This window comes from Poromitra crassiceps, assembly GCF_964638095.1.
Source record: "Poromitra crassiceps genome assembly, chromosome: 4".
NCBI classification, from domain to species: domain Eukaryota; kingdom Metazoa; phylum Chordata; class Actinopteri; order Beryciformes; family Melamphaidae; genus Poromitra; species Poromitra crassiceps.
The window spans coordinates 54130129-54152372 of record NC_139626.1 but is presented as its reverse complement, the minus strand read 5'-3'; the positions used below and the strand labels follow the sequence as shown (position 1 = coordinate 54152372).

The following is a 22244-nucleotide window of genomic DNA, read 5'->3' as shown; positions in this document are numbered from 1 at the left end:
GATGTAAGGCATGAAACACATCAGACACACAAAACAGGAGGTAAGGCATGGAACACATCAGACACACAAAACAGGACGTAAGGCATGAAACACATCAGACACACAAAACAGGATGTAAGGCATGAAACACATCAGACACACAAAACAGGAGGTAAGGCATGAAACACATCAGACACACAAAACAGGATGTAAGGCATGAAACACATCAGACACACAAAACAGGATGTAAGGCATGAAACGCATCAGACACACAAAACAGGAGGTAAGGCATGAAACGCATCAGACACACAAAACAGGATGTAAGGCATGGAACACATCAGACACACAAAACAGGATGTAAGGCATGGAACACATCAGACACACAAAACAGGATGTAAGGCATGAAACGCATCAGACACACAAAGCAGGATGTAAGGCATGAAACACATCAGACACACAAAACAGGATGTAAGGCATGAAACACATCAGACACACAAAACAGGAGGTAAGGCATGGAACACATCAGACACACAAAACAGGATGTAAGGCATGAAACGCATCAGACACACAAAACAGGATGTAAGGCATGAAACACATCAGACACACAAAACAGGATGTAAGGCATGAAACGCATCAGACACACAAAACAGGATGTAAGGCATGAAACGCATCAGACACACAAAACAGGAAGTGAGACATGAAACGCATCAGACACACAAAACAGGATGTAAGGCATGAAACGCATCAGACACACAAAACAGGATGTAAGGCATGAAACGCATCAGACACACAAAACAGGATGTAAGGCATGAAACGCATCAGACACACAAAACAGGAAGTGAGACATGAAACGCATCAGACACACAAAGCAGGATGTAAGGCATGAAACGCATCAGACACACAAAACAGGATGTAAGGCATGAAACGCATCAGACACACAAAGCAGGATGTAAGGCATGAAACACATCAGACACACAAAACAGGAGGTAAGGCATGAAACACATCAGACACACAAAACAGGAGGTAAGGCATGAAACGCATCAGACACACAAAGCAGGAGGTAAGGCATGAAACGCATCAGACACACAAAGCAGGATGTAAGGCATGAAACACATCAGACACACAAAACAGGATGTAAGGCATGAAACGCATCAGACACACAAAACAGGATGTAAGGCATGAAACACATCAGACACACAAAGCAGGAGGTAAGGCATGAAACGCATCAGACACACAAAGCAGGATGTAAGGCATGAAACGCATCAGACACACAAAACAGGAGGTAAGGCATGAAACACATCAGACACACAAAACAGGATGTAAGGCATGAAACGCATCAGACACACAAAACAGGATGTAAGACATGAAATGCATCAGACACACAAAACAGGATGTAAGGCATGGAACACATCAGACACACAAAACAGGATGTAAGGCATGGAACACATCAGACACACAAAACAGGATGTAAGGCATGAAATGCATCAGACACACAAAACAGGATGTAAGGCATGAAACGCATCAGACACACAAAACAGGATGTAAGGCATGAAACGCATCAGACACACAAAACAGGATGTAAGGCATGAAACGCATCAGACACACAAAACAGGACGTAAGACATGAAACGCATCAGACACACAAAACAGGAGGTAAGACATGAAATGCATCAGCCACATAAAACAGGAGGTAAGGCATGAAACGCATCAGACACACAAAACAGGACGTAAGACATGAAATGCATCAGACACACAAAACAGGAGGTAAGGCATGAAATGCATCAGACACACAAAACAGGATGTAAGGCATGAAATGCATCAGACACACAAAACAGGAGGTAAGGCATGAAACGCATCAGACACACAAAACAGGAGGTAAGGCATGAAACGCATCAGACACACAAAACAGGATGTAAGGCATGAAACGCATCAGACACACAAAACAGGATGTAAGGCATGAAACGCATCAGACACACAAAACAGGAGGTAAGGCATGAAACACATCAGACACACAAAACAGGATGTAAGACATGAAACGCATCAGACACACAAAACAGGATGTAAGGCATGAAACGCATCAGACACACAAAACAGGAGGTAAGGCATGGAACACATCAGACACACAAAACAGGATGTAAGACATGAAACGCATCAGACACACAAAACAGGAGGTAAGGCATGAAACGCATCAGACACACAAAACAGGAGGTAAGGCATGAAACACATCAGACACACAAAACAGGATGTAAGACATGAAACGCATCAGACACACAAAACAGGAGGTAAGGCATGAAACGCATCAGCCACATAAAACAGGAGGTAAGGCATGAAACGCATCAGCCACATAAAACAGGAGGTAAGGCATGAAATGCATCAGACACACAAAACAGGAGGTAAGGCATGAAATGCATCAGACACACAAAACAGGAGGTAAGGCATGAAACGCATCAGCCACATAAAACAGGAGGTAAGGCATGAAACGCATCAGCCACATAAAACAGGAGGTAAGGCATGAAACGCATCAGCCACACAAAACAGGATGTAAGACATGAAACGCATCAGACACACAAAACAGGATGTAAGGCATGAAATGCATCAGACACACAAAACAGGATGTAAGGCATGAAACGCATCAGACACACAAAACAGGAGGTAAGGCATGAAACACATCAGACACACAAAACAGGATGTAAGACATGAAACGCATCAGACACACAAAACAGGAGGTAAGGCATGAAACGCATCAGCCACATAAAACAGGAGGTAAGGCATGAAACGCATCAGCCACATAAAACAGGAGGTAAGGCATGAAATGCATCAGACACAAAACAGGAGGTAAGGCATGAAATGCATCAGACACACAAAACAGGAGGTAAGGCATGAAACGCATCAGCCACATAAAACAGGAGGTAAGGCATGAAACGCATCAGCCACATAAAACAGGAGGTAAGGCATGAAACGCATCAGCCACACAAAACAGGAGGTAAGGCATGAAATGCATCAGACACACACAACAGGAGGTAAGGCATGAAATGCATCAGACACACAAAACAGGAGGTAAGGCATGAAACGCATCAGCCACATAAAACAGGAGGTAAGGCATGAAACGCATCAGACACACAAAACAGGAGGTAAGGCATGAAACGCATCAGCCACATAAAACAGGATGTAAGTCATGAAATGCATCAGACACACAAAACAGGATGTAAGGCATGAAACACATCAGCCACATAAAACAGGATGTAAGGCATGAAACACATCAGACACACAAAACAGGACGTAAGGCATGAAACGCATCAGACACACAAAACAGGAGGTAAGGCATGAAATGCATCAGACACACAAAACAGGATGTAAGGCATGAAATGCATCAGACACGTAAAACAGGAGGTAAGGCATGAAATGCATCAGACACACAAAACAGGATGTAAGGCATGAAACGCATCAGACACACAAAACAGGATGTAAGGCATGAAACGCATCAGCCACATAAAACAGGATGTAAGGCATGAAACACATCAGACACACAAAACAGGACGTAAGGCATGAAACGCATCAGACACACAAAACAGGACGTAAGGCATGAAACGCATCAGACACACAAAACAGGAGGTAAGGCATGAAACGCATCAGACACACAAAACAGGACGTAAGGCATGAAATGCATCAGACACACAAAACAGGAGGTAAGGCATGAAACGCATCAGACACACAAAACAGGATGTAAGGCATGAAACACATCAGACACACAAAACAGGAGGTAAGGCATGAAACACATCAGACACACAAAACAGGAGGTAAGGCATGAAACGCATCAGACACACAAAACAGGACGTAAGGCATGAAACGCATCAGACACACAAAACAGGATGTAAGGCATGGAACACATCAGACACACAAAACAGGAGGTAAGGCATGAAATGCATCAGACACACAAAACAGGACGTAAGGCATGAAATGCATCAGACACACAAAACAGGAGGTAAGGCATGAAATGCATCAGACACACAAAACAGGACGTAAGGCATGAAATGCATCAGACACACAAAACAGGAGGTAAGGCATGAAATGCATCAGACACACAAAACAGGAGGTAAGGCATGGAACACATCAGACACACAAAACAGGAGGTAAGGCATGAAACGCATCAGACACACAAAACAGGATGTAAGGCATGAAATGCATCAGACACACAAAACAGGAGGTAAGGCATGAAACGCATCAGCCACATAAAACAGGACGTAAGGCATGAAATGCATCAGACACACACAACAGGAGGTAAGGCATGAAATGCATCAGCCACATAAAACAGGACGTAAGGCATGGAACACATCAGACACACAAAACAGGAGGTAAGGCATGAAATGCATCAGCCACATAAAACAGGACGTAAGGCATGAAACGCATCAGCCACATAAAACAGGACGTAAGGCATGGAACACATCAGACACACAAAACAGGATGTAAGGCATGAAACGCATCAGACACACAAAACAGGATGTAAGGCATGAAACGCATCAGACACACAAAACAGGATGTAAGGCATGAAACGCATCAGACACACAAAACAGGATGTAAGGCATGAAATGCATCAGACACACAAAACAGGATGTAAGGCATGAAACGCATCAGACACACAAAACAGGATGTAAGGCATGAAATGCATCAGACACACAAAACAGGACGTAAGGCATGAAACACATCAGACACACAAAACAGGATGTAAGGCATGAAATGCATCAGACACACAAAACAGGAGGTAAGGCATGGAACACATCAGACACACAAAACAGGATGTAAGGCATGAAATGCATCAGACACACAAAACAGGATGTAAGGCATGAAACGCATCAGACACACAAAACAGGATGTAAGGCATGAAATGCATCAGACACACAAAACAGGATGTAAGGCATGAAACGCATCAGACACACAAAACAGGATGTAAGGCATGAAACGCATCAGACACACAAAACAGGACGTAAGGCATGGAACACATCAGACACACAAAACAGGACGTAAGGCATGAAACACATCAGACACACAAAACAGGACGTAAGGCATGGAACGCATCAGCCACACAAAGCAGGATGTAAGGCATGAAACACATCAGACACACAAAACAGGAGGTAAGGCATGAAATGCATCAGACACACAAAACAGGACGTAAGGCATGAAACACATCAGACACACAAAACAGGAGGTAAGGCATGAAACGCATCAGCCACACAAAACAGGACGTAAGGCATGAAACACATCAGACACACAAAACAGGAGGTAAGGCATGGAACACATCAGACACACAAAACAGGACGTAAGGCATGAAACGCATCAGACACACAAAACAGGAGGTAAGGCATGAAACGCATCAGACACACAAAACAGGACGTAAGGCATGGAACACATCAGACACACAAAACAGGATGTAAGGCATGAAATGCATCAGACACACAAAACAGGACGTAAGGCATGGAACACATCAGACACACAAAACAGGACGTAAGGCATGGAACACATCAGACACACAAAACAGGAGGTAAGGCATGAAATGCATCAGCCACATAAAACAGGACGTAAGGCATGAAACGCATCAGCCACATAAAACAGGACGTAAGGCATGGAACACATCAGACACACAAAACAGGAGGTAAGGCATGAAATGCATCAGCCACATAAAACAGGACGTAAGGCATGAAACGCATCAGCCACATAAAACAGGATGTAAGGCATGAAATGCATCAGACACACAAAACAGGATGTAAGGCATGAAACGCATCAGACACACAAAACAGGATGTAAGGCATGAAATGCATCAGACACACAAAACAGGACGTAAGGCATGAAACGCATCAGACACACAAAACAGGAGGTAAGGCATGAAACACATCAGACACACAAAACAGGACGTAAGGCATGAAACACATCAGACACACAAAACAGGATGTAAGGCATGAAACACATCAGACACACAAAACAGGACGTAAGGCATGAAACACATCAGACACACAAAACAGGATGTAAGGCATGAAACACATCAGACACACAAAACAGGATGTAAGGCATGAAACACATCAGACACACAAAACAGGACGTAAGGCATGAAACGCATCAGACACACAAAACAGGACGTAAGGCATGAAACACATCAGACACACAAAACAGGATGTAAGGCATGAAACACATCAGACACACAAAACAGGACGTAAGGCATGAAACGCATCAGACACACAAAACAGGATGTAAGGCATGAAATGCATCAGACACACAAAACAGGATGTAAGGCATGAAACGCATCAGACACACAAAACAGGACGTAAGGCATGAAATGCATCAGACACACAAAACAGGATGTAAGGCATGAAACGCATCAGACACACAAAACAGGACGTAAGGCATGGAACACATCAGACACACAAAACAGGATGTAAGGCATGAAACACATCAGACACACAAAACAGGACGTAAGGCATGAAACACATCAGACACACAAAACAGGACGTAAGGCATGGAACACATCAGACACACAAAACAGGAGGTAAGGCATGAAACACATCAGACACACAAAACAGGATGTAAGGCATGAAACACATCAGACACACAAAACAGGATGTAAGGCATGAAACGCATCAGACACACAAAACAGGAGGTAAGGCATGAAATGCATCAGCCACATAAAACAGGACGTAAGGCATGAAACGCATCAGCCACATAAAACAGGACGTAAGGCATGGAACACATCAGACACACAAAACAGGAGGTAAGGCATGAAATGCATCAGCCACATAAAACAGGACGTAAGGCATGAAATGCATCAGCCACATAAAACAGGATGTAAGGCATGAAATGCATCAGCCACATAAAACAGGACGTAAGGCATGAAACGCATCAGCCACATAAAACAGGATGTAAGGCATGAAATGCATCAGACACACAAAACAGGATGTAAGGCATGAAACGCATCAGACACACAAAACAGGATGTAAGGCATGAAACGCATCAGACACACAAAACAGGATGTAAGGCATGAAACGCATCAGACACACAAAACAGGACGTAAGGCATGAAACGCATCAGACACACAAAACAGGATGTAAGGCATGAAACGCATCAGACACACAAAACAGGACGTAAGGCATGAAACGCATCAGACACACAAAACAGGATGTAAGGCATGAAACGCATCAGACACACAAAACAGGATGTAAGGCATGAAACGCATCAGACACACAAAACAGGACGTAAGGCATGAAACGCATCAGACACACAAAACAGGATGTAAGGCATGAAACGCATCAGACACACAAAACAGGATGTAAGGCATGAAACACATCAGACACACAAAACAGGATGTAAGGCATGGAACACATCAGACACACAAAACAGGATGTAAGGCATGAAATGCATCAGACACACAAAACAGGATGTAAGGCATGAAACGCATCAGACACACAAAACAGGATGTAAGGCATGAAATGCATCAGACACACAAAACAGGATCTAAGGCATGGAACACATCAGACACACAAAACAGGATGTAAGGCATGAAACGCATCAGACACACAAAACAGGATGTAAGGCATGAAATGCATCAGACACACAAAACAGGATCTAAGGCATGAAACGCATCAGACACACAAAACAGGATGTAAGGCATGAAATGCATCAGACACACAAAACAGGATGTAAGGCATGAAACGCATCAGACACACAAAACAGGATGTAAGGCATGAAACACATCAGACACACAAAACAGGATGTAAGGCATGAAATGCATCAGACACACAAAACAGGATGTAAGGCATGGAACACATCAGACACACAAAACAGGAGGTAAGGCATGAAATGCATCAGACACAAAAATCAGACACACAAAATCTTCCTTTTGAGAAACACTAACACTGATTTGAGATATAGAGGCTAGCAATTGTCTTGGCCATGGTCTCATTTGTTAACAGCAATTATACCAAGGTGTCATAATTAATTTGACAATGATCTATTGTTGTTTAAAATGCTACATGTAAATCGAATATTGTGTATTTCCTCCTGTTTACGTGTCTGACTCTGGCAGTGAAGGAACATGGAGGGTGGTTGCCAAGTTTGACCACAGAGGGCAGAATTCTTTCAGTGCCCAGTTTGAGGTGAAGAAATATGGTAGGTCAAGTTTAAGCAATCGTAGTATAGTGTGTATTTGTGTAAATTGATCATGGTACAGTAGCTACTGTAATAACATAACAGTAACATTCAATGGTGAGTTTGGTTTTTATTAATTTTGTCAGAGTAGGCATTACATTTGTCCAACTGTATATATGTCATTTTGGAGTGAAGCTGTTCACAACATGCTCTGTAACTGTATAATGCTGTATATTTATATGGCGTGTTGTGTTTCAGTGCTCCCCGCCTTCAATGTGACTTTGACTCCCAGGAAGTCCTTCTTCAAGCTGGACGACACTGAACTGGAGGTAGAGATCTCAGCCAGGTCAGTACAGTACACACGCACGCACGTGCGCGCACACACACATGCACACAGATACGCATGCACGTATGACGTGCATACACACACACACACACACACACACACACACACACACACACACACACACACATGCACACAGATACACATGCACGTGTGACACGCACACACACACACACACACACACACACACACACACACACACACACACACACACACACACACACACACACACATGTAGGTTTGTAATTTGTAAGGACCTTTCTTTATCAACTATAGTCATTCCCATACCCCTAATCTTAACTCACCAACATTTGTACCCATTATTAAAGGGATAGTTCGATCAGCTAGTTCGATACACTAACTGAAATAGGTACAGTGTTCTGGGAGCTGAGCGCACCGTTTATCGAGACCCAGCACTCCAAGCAACAGCCTCCACAGCTCTGTCTCTCTAGTACACGGGGCCAAGAACTAAAACGTAATTTAGCCACCTAAAACAACGCCCACCTAAACAAATCGATATTTGTGTACATGTACGCTCTATTTTGACAAGTTTCAGCACTTTACTTTTCCGCCAAACAGCCGTCTCATTCGGCACTACTTTTTCTCCCAACCGTACAACTACCGTATTCCTCCGCTAAACTCCTGCACTGTACCTATTTCAGTTAGTGTATGCAACTAGCTGATAGGACCCCACTTCAAACAAACCGAACTATCCCTTTAATAACCTGAACTAAACCTGATTCTATATTTAACCTTAAATCTAAATCATCACCATAACATCCTCACCAGAGATGTTTAAATATAGACAGCGAGAGCAAACACAAGCCATTCACTGTTGACTAACTGTTGTCTCAATGTGTGTTTCAGGTACCTGTATGGGGAGCCAGTCCAGGGGACGGCCTATGTGGTGTTTGGGGTGCAGATCAACAAAGAGATGAGGAGGTTACCCACTGTGAAGCAGGTGTCTGACGTAAGTCAATGCTACATCCCAACATTCACCAGTTACTCTCACTGACCAGCAGGTGTCTGAAGTCAATGCTACATCCCAACATTCACCAGTTACTCTCACTGACCAGAAAAATAGATATGTAGGACAGAGAATGTTCAACTTATTACTGGTTACACTACAGTGAGTGTCCACTGACAACGTGGGTGTGGAAATGGGTGTAGGCAAATTCAGTGGTGCAGATATTTTGTGAAAGAAATTATAGATTGAATGTTACTTCGTTCAGTTCAGGAATGCAGGCAGCAATCAAATCATCATCTGCTATGCAATTTGTACATTTGCTTCAGACATCTGACATTGACATAATTGAGCTGTATTTCTGGCCATTGGCCATTAGACATAAATGAAAGAAATTCTGCACCACAGGACTTGAATGGATAGAACAGCCTTGCCACTGTTTTCTATTGAGTTTTGGCTCGTACCAAAAATGTAAGACTAACATTAAATGAATAAAATGTGACAACTTACCAATTATAAAACGTCTCTCTCAAATCAAGCAATCTGATTGGCTCACAGCTGTGGTACAATGAGCATATACCATGGCCTGTCGTGATCTATTGCAAAAAAAGAAGGCATTTAACATTGGAGTCAATGGGGAAATGACCTGACTTCTCTTGGTCTGTCTTAATAAACACTTTCCAAATAGGGTATGAATCAACAATTTAAAGTATTTTTCATGCTTTCATGTTCTCCGTTTTCTAAATTATGGCCCCATCAAGGAAAATAGATTATAAATAATTGGAACTCATTATAAGGATTTTTCAAAATGGGAAAATGAATGGGGAACTCACTTCCGGGGCTGGAGATGTCATGGAAAATAACGTGACTGTTGAGCTCTATTCTGCCCTCCAAATCCAAACCACAGTAACTACAATTTTGGTCAAAATTGAGAACTTTTAGATATATGTTTTATCATGTGGCAAAAAAAACGGAAGTATAAAAATTGCAGTAACTACGAAATCCAACCAAAAACCAGAGCTTCAGCTGGACTTAAACAAAGATCAATCGCAGTAACTACACTTCAAGGTGTAGTTACTGCGGTTTGCATTGGTTTTTGGTTGGATTTTGTCGTTTTTAATTTTCCCGCTCTTTCCATAACGAAGCCCAACATATCAATCACTCATAATGGCACAATCCTGGGGGGAAATAATAGTGGATATAGCTTGCTTTGAAATGCAAATATCCAGAAAATGGTAAGGAAATGTGAGCCTATAGTAACTTTTCTACTTGCTCCCTGAAGGCTTCGATACCTCTCACATCATAATAATCACCAAGGCACATTTGTTCTTCTCACTGTGAATCCCTCTGTAGTTATACAATCCAATCAGGATTCCCTGAATGTCTCTGTAACTCATCTATTTAAATATTTTAAACAAGCAGATTACGATTTTCTCATGAAAAACAAGACAGGAAAACGACACTAGATTGTAGTTACTGCGCTTTGCATTTGTACTACCTATATATCTGTTTAAGGTAAGGTACACAGACAGATTGCAGTATCTGAATTTTTTGGGTCATATAGGCAAGTAATTGATCATGGTCTTTAGCCATCAAAAATACTTAATGTATACATATTTAATAAGCACATTATCGCTTTTCAACCTATAACTCATTTGGCTGGACAGTCAAAAAACTTTAAAGCCATTTTGCTCAGTTTCATTGTTAGCGTAGTTACTGCGGATAGGATTTGTAGGGCAGTATTGCGTCACACAACAACACAGCCAGCTGCCAGGCTACCCTAGCTCAGCAACATTAGCCTTAAATTAGTAGTAAACTATCAGAAACAGCGTTAGCTTTATGATCTTTTAACGTAAAAGTATAGACCCCATGTAGACCCCCGTTATGAGGTCAGTTTATCAAAATAACACCTATTTCGAAATCTGATTTTTGAGGAACGGGGTCCAAACAGTCCAGCTACCATTCTCAGCTGCAAGCCGGCTTCAGAGCTCATCACTTGGGCACATTTTACGTCTGTGATGTCGGGCGAAAATGTTGAGATTTTGACCAGAATCCTTCACACACCACCTCAAAAGCCATATATACTATTGTTTAAAAGCTGAAAAAAGTGTTTTCGGGTTTAGTTACACTTTAATAATCTTTATTGTATATCACCATCTTATTTCATGCCTCTGACCGTGCTCTGACCAGACGACTAATGCGCTAATCACATTATTTACAGATACATACAGATAATAACAACAAGCGTATCTTTGATGGGAATCTGTTTATTGACAAAAGCATTAAAGCTGCACTAGTGTCTCCTCTGTTCCATTGGGGGAGGGGAACTGGGGGTAATAGCATTATCTTATCACGGTGAAACCCCTCGCTGTCAGGTGGACAGAAGTGGCTGGCAACTGCACATGTATCGGAGAAAGCATGTGGTAGTCTACGCCTCTCCCCAGAATTGGCCAACCAAAAAAACTTGATGGAACAAAACCCTGCTCTGACCATCCAGGAGCGTTGAATGGGAGAGACTGTTCTGTTTTGCACTGTACTGACTGCCATGTTGGTGTCCTGCAGTTGAATGGAGGAGTTGTCAGACTCAGCATGAAGGAGCTCCGGAGCGCCTACCCCAACATCAGATCTGTGGTGGGATGCTCTGTGTATGTCAAGGCCTCTGTCCTCACCACCTCAGGTAAGTTACTGTAGGCCTACATACAGTACATACACTGTGTGTATACTAAAAAATTACAAAAAAAGTTTGAAGGAACATTTGATAATTACAATCAATCAATCAATCAATCAATCAATCATTTATTTCACTCTAGACCACAATTGTGGTGTGGAGTACATTACATGAAACATAAACAATATTGTTGTGCATGGTAAACAGTTCACAGCAGGGATACAAAACATAATATGTAAACACAAATGTATACATATACATAGAGCTTATAACTTAAGAGAAAACAAAACAAAACAAAACAAAAAGGAAACAATTATTTGAAAAGAGGTAATGCAGAAATCAAAAAGGCACCAAGTTTATATAGTAACTTTTGATTGCATGTTTGGAATAAAAGTATACATTTGGCCATGGATGGGTGGTTAACATTTCATTTAGGCAATAGCTTTTTTCTAGCTTCATCAATAGTTTGGTTTTTACATTCAAAAATTACATGGAATTCATCTCCTAGGAAGTCTCCAGTACACACATTACAAAACAGTTTGCTCCTCTCTAGACCTTTGTATCTACCTATTATCTTTGGTATTCTGTTGTTGGAGAGTCTAAGGTTACATAACGCTTGACGGGATTTCACATTTTCACAAAATAAGTACTTTTCGAACTTGAAAACCTCCTTAATTTCACAATAAAAGTCACATGAAGACATACTCTGAAGCTCCCAGTGCCAGGTCTGAAGAAACTGGTCTTTTAGCCTCTGCTCGACAAGCGTCTTAAGCCATTTGATATTATCACACTTCTGTTCCAACCAGATGTAGGAGAGACCGCAATCATGTAGTGTTTGTTGCACAGATGTTATCCATGGTGCAATATATTTGCCCGAAACAGACAGATTAAATAAACAATTGTACATACTCCTACTAAGTTTGGTTTATTTACCATTTAGGAGGCTCCCCCAGTAGCCAATCATTCTTTTTTTAATGTCAATGTACAGTGGGTATCTTCCCAATTCACCGTAGACCATGTTAGAGCAAGTTGACATTTTGACCTTCAGAGTGTACTTGAGGAATTTCAAGTGTAGCTTTTCCAAAACAGCTACTTTATCAGAACCCCACACTTCACAGGCATACAACATGACCGGTGTGACAAGTCTGTCAAAGAGTTCTAGTCTAATGTCTATTGGCAGGTCAAACTTTCTACATTTGCACATTAGGGCATACATAGCTTTGGACGCCCTTTTATAGAGATCTTCAATGGCTTTTTTAAAAGAACCGTTGTGATTGAACACGACACCTAGATATTTGAAGCTATGGACAGCTTCTAGTTCCTGTCCCTCACAGTGAAAAATATATTTTTTTACATCAATTTTATGATGGCCAAATACTGTGACCTTTGTTTTATCACTATTCATTTTCAATTTCCATTTCTTACAAAAAAGACACATTTGGTCGATGGCTTTTTGCAGACCTCTTTTTGAACTAGCCATGACTATGGTATCATCCGCGTACATTAGGACCAATAATTTAATGTAACTATCAATCACTTCGTCGTCACACCTAGCTGGCTCACATTGGTTTCGGACCAAGTATTCTTCTAGGTCATTTATAAACAGTGCAAATAATACTGGGGAGAGATTTTCTCCTTGTCAACATTGTCAACTCCTGTATTATAATGTATCTTCTGTAATCAGTGTTTGGTATTTTAACCTATACTCTCAAGCTTTTACTATACACTCTCTCTCTCTCTCCCCCGCACACGCACACACACACACACACACACACACACACACACGCACATACACACACATTTGAAATATTATGTCCACATAAATACAAGTATGCAAAGGACATAAACAGTAATAGTGCAGTCAATTGCTGGGAGTCAGTCAGTTACATGAGTGCCCAGACGGCAACCAGAATAATGCATACACATAAGAAACACACAGGATGATAACATGGCAGGTTGATATATACAGTTATACTGTAATGCAAGATAGCGGTCAGTATCCACTTCATGGGTACCAAAAGCAGCGCCTCCTCCATATTGAGCGGCTTCCGATAACAGTAGATATTGAACAGTATCTGGCTAACTGCTTGGCCCTTCTCTTTGGGAGACCAGCCATCTGAAGGCCTCTCACAACCAGGACATGACCCAGGCTACCAAATATGAACACTATAAGTTTACACCTGTAGCCCAGCTGTGAAATGGTCTGTTCTAGCTGTTGGTATTTCATCATCTTGGTTAGAAAGGCCTCCTCTAGGCTGTGGTCAAAGGTACAGCCAACCTCTAGAACAAACACCTCTCTACGATTTTCATTGACAACAACAACATCAGGAGTGTTAGCTGGAATATTCAAGAACGCATCTGAATCGTCACTACACAGAGTGAACATGCTCGGCTTCACAATAGAATGTTTAAAAAGCGATATTGAAGACCCGAAAATAGAAGAGATATCTTTTGATATCAGATCCACTAATCTGTCATGCCTACATATCACACACACACACACACACACACACACACACACACACACACACACACACACACACACACACACACACACACACACACACTTATATCATTCACATCCTATCTATACTTCCTTGACTACTATGTAATGTCTTTTTTTGTTTATTTAGGTGGAGTTTCCCTATAAGCCCCCTGGGCTTTTTTACCTCTCCCTGCACAGTATCCTTTCTATTGTACAGTTGTCATTGCTGTGTATATTTTATTGTCTTGTTTTTACTGTGCGAATAAATAAACTAAACTAAACTAATAGTAATGCCCAGGAGCGGAGCAGTGACTAGTCTTTGCTCACCTTGGATTATGGGACAAGGGATATTAACATCATGTTCTTGTGTCAATGCTTTCTTCTCTTTTCTCCTGTGTAGGCAGTGACCTGGTTGAAGCAGAGAAGACTGGCATTAAGATTGTGACGTCTCCCTACATCCTGTCCTTCAGAGACATGTCCAAATTCTTCAAGCCAGGCTTGCCCTTTGACTTCACAGTAAGGACCAGCGTCTATTGTTTCAATCTGTTTAATTTAACCATAAAACTGGACATATTCATTTTGCAGTCCTGTAAATAAAAGGCAGACTGAGGCTTTTGTCCAAACACAGTCATGTGTTGTATTGACCCTTCATTTGCTCACTCATTCTAAAGATCAAACAGTTTATTGACAGTTGAATTGAGTTAACTGATGTCATCAGAAGGCACTGAACCACTGTTACGAGATCACTGGTCCAGATTTAACTCGAGTCAACTCTCAATAACTGTCAAACTAAACGATTGTCTGCAAAACGGTTTAGTTTTCTGTTATGTGTGAGATCATGCAGAAATAAATCAGAATTGTTTTTTTGGTGAAGTGTCCCTCGAAGAGATGTTCTCCCCAACTTCCCCAGGTCCAGGTGAGCCACCATGACGGTTCCCCAGCCCGTAACGTCGTGGTCAGGCTGAATGTTCTGGATACGCCCCTGATCGTCTCCTCCGGCTCCAGTAGAGTCACCATCAACATGCCCAAGAATCACCAGCAGCGCAAACTGCGCATCACTGTTAGTATACCTGCATGCTGATTCATTCTGTCATTCAAGTTACACAGGACGGTTCCCACCTGCTGTTCACCGTGCATCTTTGGCAATAGACCTTATTCGCTAACCCTGGACGGCGCCATATTGTTGACATACCGTCCTGCGCAAACACAGCGCTAGTAACAGCCTTATTGTCGTTTCTGTTCCATTACAAAACAGCGATGGTAATGACAGCAATAAAAACCCCAGAGTTGTTGTTTGTATGCTGCCGTTAATGCCTGTAATAATAAACAAAAGAAAAAACGAGGTGAACAGACTTTGCTGTGAGGAGTGTCTTGATTCTCTGCCAATATCCTCAGTATAGATGCGAACTATCTTAATACTGGTAGAAACAGCTCTCCATTCAACGGGTCCGAAAGTAACAGCTTGATGTGTATAACTCCATCTAGCTTCTGCACTTTAATTAAGCTGTTATGTGGGAGCAACTCGTCTAGCTCTAACTGCCGGAGTGGTGTTCCAGACTCCTTACCCCTCTACCACTGACTGGCGACCTCGGCTGAATAGCCTGGAGCCGGGTATAACCAGTACAGTCGAGTCTGTTATTATGGCAGCTTGCTCCACTTGAATCTTGCACTTGTTACCGACTAGATAATGTTTAACGACTAAGTAAAGTCGTAGGGGCACTGCTATTTTGTTAGCCAGGATAACCTTTAAGAACCTTAGTGTGTTGTACGCACCTCTAACCTTATTATTACTATCATGGAAAATACACCATTCAATGTCCACTTCGTTACTTTAAATCCAATTGATTTATTTTATTATAAAGCTTTTGCAGGGTACAGCATTAGCAATGATTAAACATCTGATTTCATTTGGTAATATAGAAACATGCAATATCACTTCTAATAAACTAATAATTGCTGCCAATGGTGGTATACTCATCAAGTTACTTTGGGGGTGGAATGAGAATGAGATCAGCTTCCCCGGCTGGGGGCCGGCTCCGTCGAGCAGCGAGAGTCCTTGGGAGAGCTCCTTGCTCAGGATCCGTGAAGCGGCCGCTTCGTTGGATTCCCGACTTCCACGCTGACTCGAGGACGAGCGGGGAGTGACGCACAAAGTTCAATTGTATTCCAAAGTCTCTTTAGGGGAAATGGCCAATCCGCGATTCATGCTTTGTTCTTGTAATCCTCTTTGAAATAGTCCTCTGTGTGTGCTCCGTTGGAAAGTGCTCGTAATCCTTAGTCCATTTGTTAAGTCCAAAGGGAAGTCTCCTGTCCGGGAGAGCTTCGTAGCAGCAGCGAACTGGCCCAGATGAGCCGAAGTCTCTTGGTTATATACTCTGCCCTGGCCCAGGAAAGGCGACTCATTCGCCCATATTCGGCCATCCCCTCCTACGCGTTTCCTGTGCGACTCCCATAACTCCTTATGGGGTTTTTCCTTCTTACGTGTTTCCTGTGCGACTCAGCGCCCATACATGGTACTCTCTGCTTTGTTCTGAACCATATCTCCTGCCGGGTTGATTATAGGCAGCCCAGAATGGCTTCCAGGGAAGCACCACATTCCATTCCATCTCCCAACTCCTCAGGCTGTTTTCTAATTATAGCTTTCATATCATAGCTTTTATATCAACCCAGGCCAGGAATGGCCCATGCAGTCTGTCCACACATGGAACCCATTACACGGCCTCAATACTTAACTCTGTGCTTTGAGAGTCTACTTTCAGCACAAGTACATTCAGTTATATTTGTTTCAGAATATATTGGTTACTTGTGTTAATATCTGTTACATTTCATATTCATTACATGTGTTAATATTCATTACATGTGTTAATACATTTAATGTCCTTTAATCACTCGCTCCCCTTGGCTTCTAACATTAATCATTTCATTTGGTTACCGGCCCGGCCATCTCCTGTGGTATTGTTCATTTCTTTTTACTCCCATGGATGGCTTTAGACGCTCGACCTTTGGAGCTATGTGGCTTGCCAGAGACCCGGTGGTCATTCCCGCGAGCCGATCTCGCAACCTTAGGTCGCTTTCCTTCCATCGGAGGCGACCTTCTTGACACCCCCTCCTCGAGATCAGCTCCTGCCCTTCCATCCTTATATTCCAAGTGGCATACTCCATCCTCGCGGTGAGACGGCGAGGCGCGGATCATCAGGGGGCTTGGCACATCTTGGCACAAATCCACCACCTCGTCCTCCAGCATTCCTCGGGACCCCTGCATCTGTGGACTCCATGAATCCGTGATCGTGAAGGTGTCTTCTGTAAGACAGAGAAGGGATGCAGGGGGGAGGGTTTGGGAGAGGTATGGGGAGATAGGCGTGGGGAGTGGGGAATAGGAGGGAGGGGGGGTGATCGGGGATAGATGTGGAGGGGGGAGTGCCCACTCCCGACTGGATGGACGGATCTGTGCCGGACCCCCGGTTGCCCTGGGGTCCCAATTCAGGATGCTCGTTGGGGTTCTCCCCCCGACCAGGATATGCTGTGTCCCGGCAGAGAAGTCCACGGAGTCATCGGTGAAGACACTGCCGACGCCTCCTTCCACTGCTTGGTCTCCGTCCTCGGCGGGAGGTATTGGCGGGGGAAGAGGCCCGTTGTTCTTCCTGGCCGATTCTTTTCTGGTCTGAGGTGGATGTGCCAGTGCTGCGTTGCTGTGGCCGGAACTCTTGCTTCGTGCTGTGGTCGTGACGAGTGCCTGTAGCTTTGCCATCCCAAGGAGAGGCCTGGTGGCCACTACAGGTGGGCGAATGGCCTCCTGGCTCTGGACTCGTGGGTTCTCTGCGGCGGTCGAAACCACCTCGGTGGCCGCTACCGTCCGTCGCATTGGTTCCCCGATAGCTCCAAAGCGGCCATCTCCCAGATGGGTTGATGAGACCCGTGTTCCGTCAGAAAACCTCCATATTTTGGTATACGCCGGGAACAAGGTCAAGTTTGCATAGGTCAGAGCTCCCGAGGTGCGGGCCATCTTGGCGGAATTCCACACCACCGTGGCTTCTGCTTCCAGCCTATAACAGGCTTCAGGCTGCATCATGGCCAAAGTCATGGTGTTATTCCAGCATAGGATGCCCCTTGCAGCCTGAATTGGACCCTGTCGTTGGTAGCATGAGGGACACAGGAGCATTCCCCCCATTTCCCACAGGGCCTGGGCCTTCTCGAGATCTTCCTCACAGGAGACGCAGAACGCCTTCTCCTGCAACATTAGGTAACATTTTTAAATACAGGCTATATTGTGCAATGAAGCGATAGCGGGTAAGCATGGCAAGGGCACCCCGTATCATTATGGGTGCCCTTCATCAGGATCCCGCGCAGCCCTGGCGCCCCGTAGGACCCTCGCCCACATCATTGATGGGATCTGGGCTTCCGGCGGGATAGGCGTCGCCAGGTCGCCATCTCTTCTGGGGAATATGGCTGCGTATGTCATGAACCATGCAATCACTGCAAGCTGATCCACCCAACTCAGCCACCAGAAGGCAGCAACTATTCCCCAACCCATCCCCCAAATCACAGCTGGCCAGAGTCTCATCAGTAAATGGCGTCTTCCTCTTTTTACGTGGCAGGCCTTAATCATGTGATAGCCCAATAATGCAATGGTCAGCATTCCTTCGTAAACGGCCACCGGTATTAGGAGGATTTGGATGAACATTGCCAACGTATCCAGAATTAGCCAGATTGTTACAGCCACTCCCTGGCATTTTTCCCACAGGGAGCCCGTTCTTAGATTTAGTCTGTAGCGGCCCAGAATGTAGGTGACGAATAGAGCTGAGCCTATTTCTGGCTTCTTCTGCAGTTTGCAAATAATCATCTTTACCAGTCCTCGGGCTAAAGTCACAATTCGCAGGGGCTGGCTGAGAGACCAGTTTCCCATGCTACAGAAAACGATCCAGCTGAATGCAATACTTGTGTACTCGAAAGTACTCACTCTGTTCAGAATTGTTTCCGGGGGCATAGTGGTATTGTTCGTCATTGCTGCTCCGACTGCTGTGTTGGTTTTAGGTCAAGGTCAGGTTGCTCTCCTCGTATCTCCCAGGAAGTAGAATGACTCTGCTACGCGGGTGTGAATTCTTATAGGGAGGTTGATCCCGCCCCCGTCCGGGGGAGGGGCTTCTTATCTTCTGGCCTATCGGCCTTCTTTTTGCAACAGTGACGCGCCAGGGCGCCTGCTCCGCCCTTGAGTAGGCTGCAGCCAACTGCCACAGAGATGATGAGGCCCAGTAACAGGACCAAATATGGCCATATTCGGCCAAGCAGAGCCCTCAGCCATCCTCCTAGAACGCTGGCTCCTTCTGCGATTATTTCCTCCACTTCCTCCACCACTATGGAAATCCCATCACTTAGTGTGGCTTTAACCCTCTCCCCAAAGGTGCACTCATGTCTCCGGCTACCTGTCCCGCAGGTGACCCAATGTTCTTCAGGAGAGTAGCACGTGCCGTTGTTATAGATGCTGTTGGGCCCCACCCATTCATATCCTGCAACTTCCAGACCCTTGCAGAGACTTCTTCTGAAGGCCTGGCTCTCGGCCACCAGCATCTCTGGGCTGGCTGCAAACGGGATAATTCTCCCATTCACATTCCCCCTTTGAGACATCCCATGTCCCATTATGGCTTTAGTGCAGCCAACGTCTGCAGGGAACACTCTTCTCCAGATTACTGTTCCTTTGGTCCGACTGGTGCTGCCGGCTGATTTCTTCCAAATTGTTTGGTGGGAGTATGTTTCGTACTCATCCCTGTAGTATGTATTGCAATGATCTTTCCAGACTGGTAGCTGATTGCAGTTGTCTCTGGCTAGGCTGATTGTACACGTGGTTTTATCCCGCTCACATCGCATCTTCCATGGCCTGGGACTTATGAAGCGGTCTGGGTTCCAAATGGACCCCCAGTGGGAATATGCCGGCGAGGCGTCTTCTTCCGCCGAGTAGACTGTTGCCAGATATTGGTACTTTATCCAGTAACTGTCACTTAGCGTCAGGCAGGGCAACACCCAGGCTTTCACCTCGCCAGCCTGCAGCCCTGCCCAGGTGGTTCCAGCGACCCTGGTGTGTCCTTCCTTCCATGCCTGCAGGATACCTTTAATCGTTTTGTTGGTCAACAGTCCCTCACAGTCATATTTCCATGCCGCAAAGGCACTCAGCCCGGTCTGATCAATTTGGCAGCGTGGGGACACACCGCTGCTGACGTAGTCAGTCCCGTTCAAATCTTGAAACGCCTTGCGAGCGACACATTCATCAATTTTCTGGAAATCCCCCTGGGGAACTGCCATTAAGTCTTCAGGTGTAGGGAGCTTTTGCACGTAGAATTCTGATTGGTATGGTCCCTTGAGTCCCTGGCTTGTCTTGCTCTGTCCTTCAGGGAAGGCTCCCAAGAAATGCTTAGTTGTCTTTGTCCATATCCATGGCAGGGAGTCATTCAGCCAATCTTCCGTCCAGGCGGTTGGTCGCACGTTGCTACCAGCCTTCTCGTAGCTGAATCGATACACATACTGTTTTGCCGGTGATAACACCATATAGTTCTGGGCCGGGCATGGGGTATTTCTATTCCAATAACATGGGCTGAGATGTGTCAATTTCTCAAAGACACATTCTCGGGCCAATCTTCTACTTTCATTGGCTCTTGCGGCGTCCCAAACTTCACGTATCTTTATGACGGCTTTGAGTACACCAGCTAGCATACCTTCGGACGGGGTACTGCTAGGGTCCACTGGGTGAGGCTTGCCGGTAGCTGGGCGGTCTAATGCTGGTTCAGGCGTAGTTTGGCTGGTGCCCTTTGTGGTGTCTGCAATAGCGCGCGTCTCCCGGGTCTTTCCCCCGGGGACCGCAGTCTCATTTCGAGACCTTGCTGGTCTTCGTCTGGGGCCCTTGGTCTCACTTTCACTGCACGTGAGGTTGTAGTCTCCCCAAAAGTCCCATTTCAAAAACAGGCCCAAACAGGAGTCATTGCGGGGTCCTGTTTGGTAGATGGGTTCCTTTACCCAGTATGGCTCATTGGACCCCGGAAAGAGCTCACATGCCCACGTGCAGTAGGAGCTCGGATCTCCCCCTTCTGGATGCATCCAGTTACATTGTGCCTTTTTCCGCGACTTTTGTTTCCACTTAAACACCTTCACCAGCAAGCCCTTGTCACCGTCAAGAAATAGGTCCTCCAGGGTCCAGTTGCCTTCGCTGAGACCCTCCCCCTCCATGATCTCAATCCATACGTCTGTTGCTTGAAGCGCTTTGGTCTTGGCTTTGACATCCAGACCTTGTACGTGAGTCCAGTAGGTCTGGTTTGATTGTGAGCTGTTGCCGTCCCATGCGACGAACAGATTCACTGGTTGTACTTCCCTGCACGTCTGCTGGAAGTATTTGGTAGATCTGTAGCGGGCCCTTTGATGGGTCTGGGCCCAAGGTTCTGCACCATACTGGTACAATATTACCAGGATCACTGCAAATCCTAGTATCACTGCTAATGTCTTCAGTGTGAGGGCTAGGCAAAAGAGTAGTCGTTTATTCCTTAGTCGTTTTTCTTCAAGCCGCTGTCGCTCAAGTGTCTGCTGCTTTCTTGTTTCTATTCGTTGCTTGCGAGCCTGTCGTTGCTGGTATTGGGCGCTATGATCTTGCAGCGCCATCCTTCGTCAGGCGAGTGTTCCCATAGCTGGCGCTGGAT

At 44.6% G+C, this 22244-nt stretch overlaps 1 protein-coding gene across 1 annotated transcript in view; it reads left to right on the top strand.

Annotated features, from left to right (window-relative positions):
- LOC310775843 (venom factor-like) overlaps window positions 1-22244 on the top strand; it is a gene marked incomplete at both ends in the record, with an annotated part of 115330 nt that overhangs the window by 20640 nt on the left and 72446 nt on the right. The window contains 8 exons of the mRNA XM_083635970.1: window positions 8047-8129; window positions 8367-8454; window positions 9319-9421; window positions 11978-12092; window positions 14969-15084; window positions 15479-15628; window positions 18053-18177; window positions 18308-18530. Of these exons, the coding sequence (XP_083492096.1) occupies window positions 8047-8129; window positions 8367-8454; window positions 9319-9421; window positions 11978-12092; window positions 14969-15084; window positions 15479-15628; window positions 18053-18177; window positions 18308-18530 (1003 nt within the window). The remainder of the gene's footprint in view (window positions 1-8046; window positions 8130-8366; window positions 8455-9318; window positions 9422-11977; window positions 12093-14968; window positions 15085-15478; window positions 15629-18052; window positions 18178-18307; window positions 18531-22244) is intronic.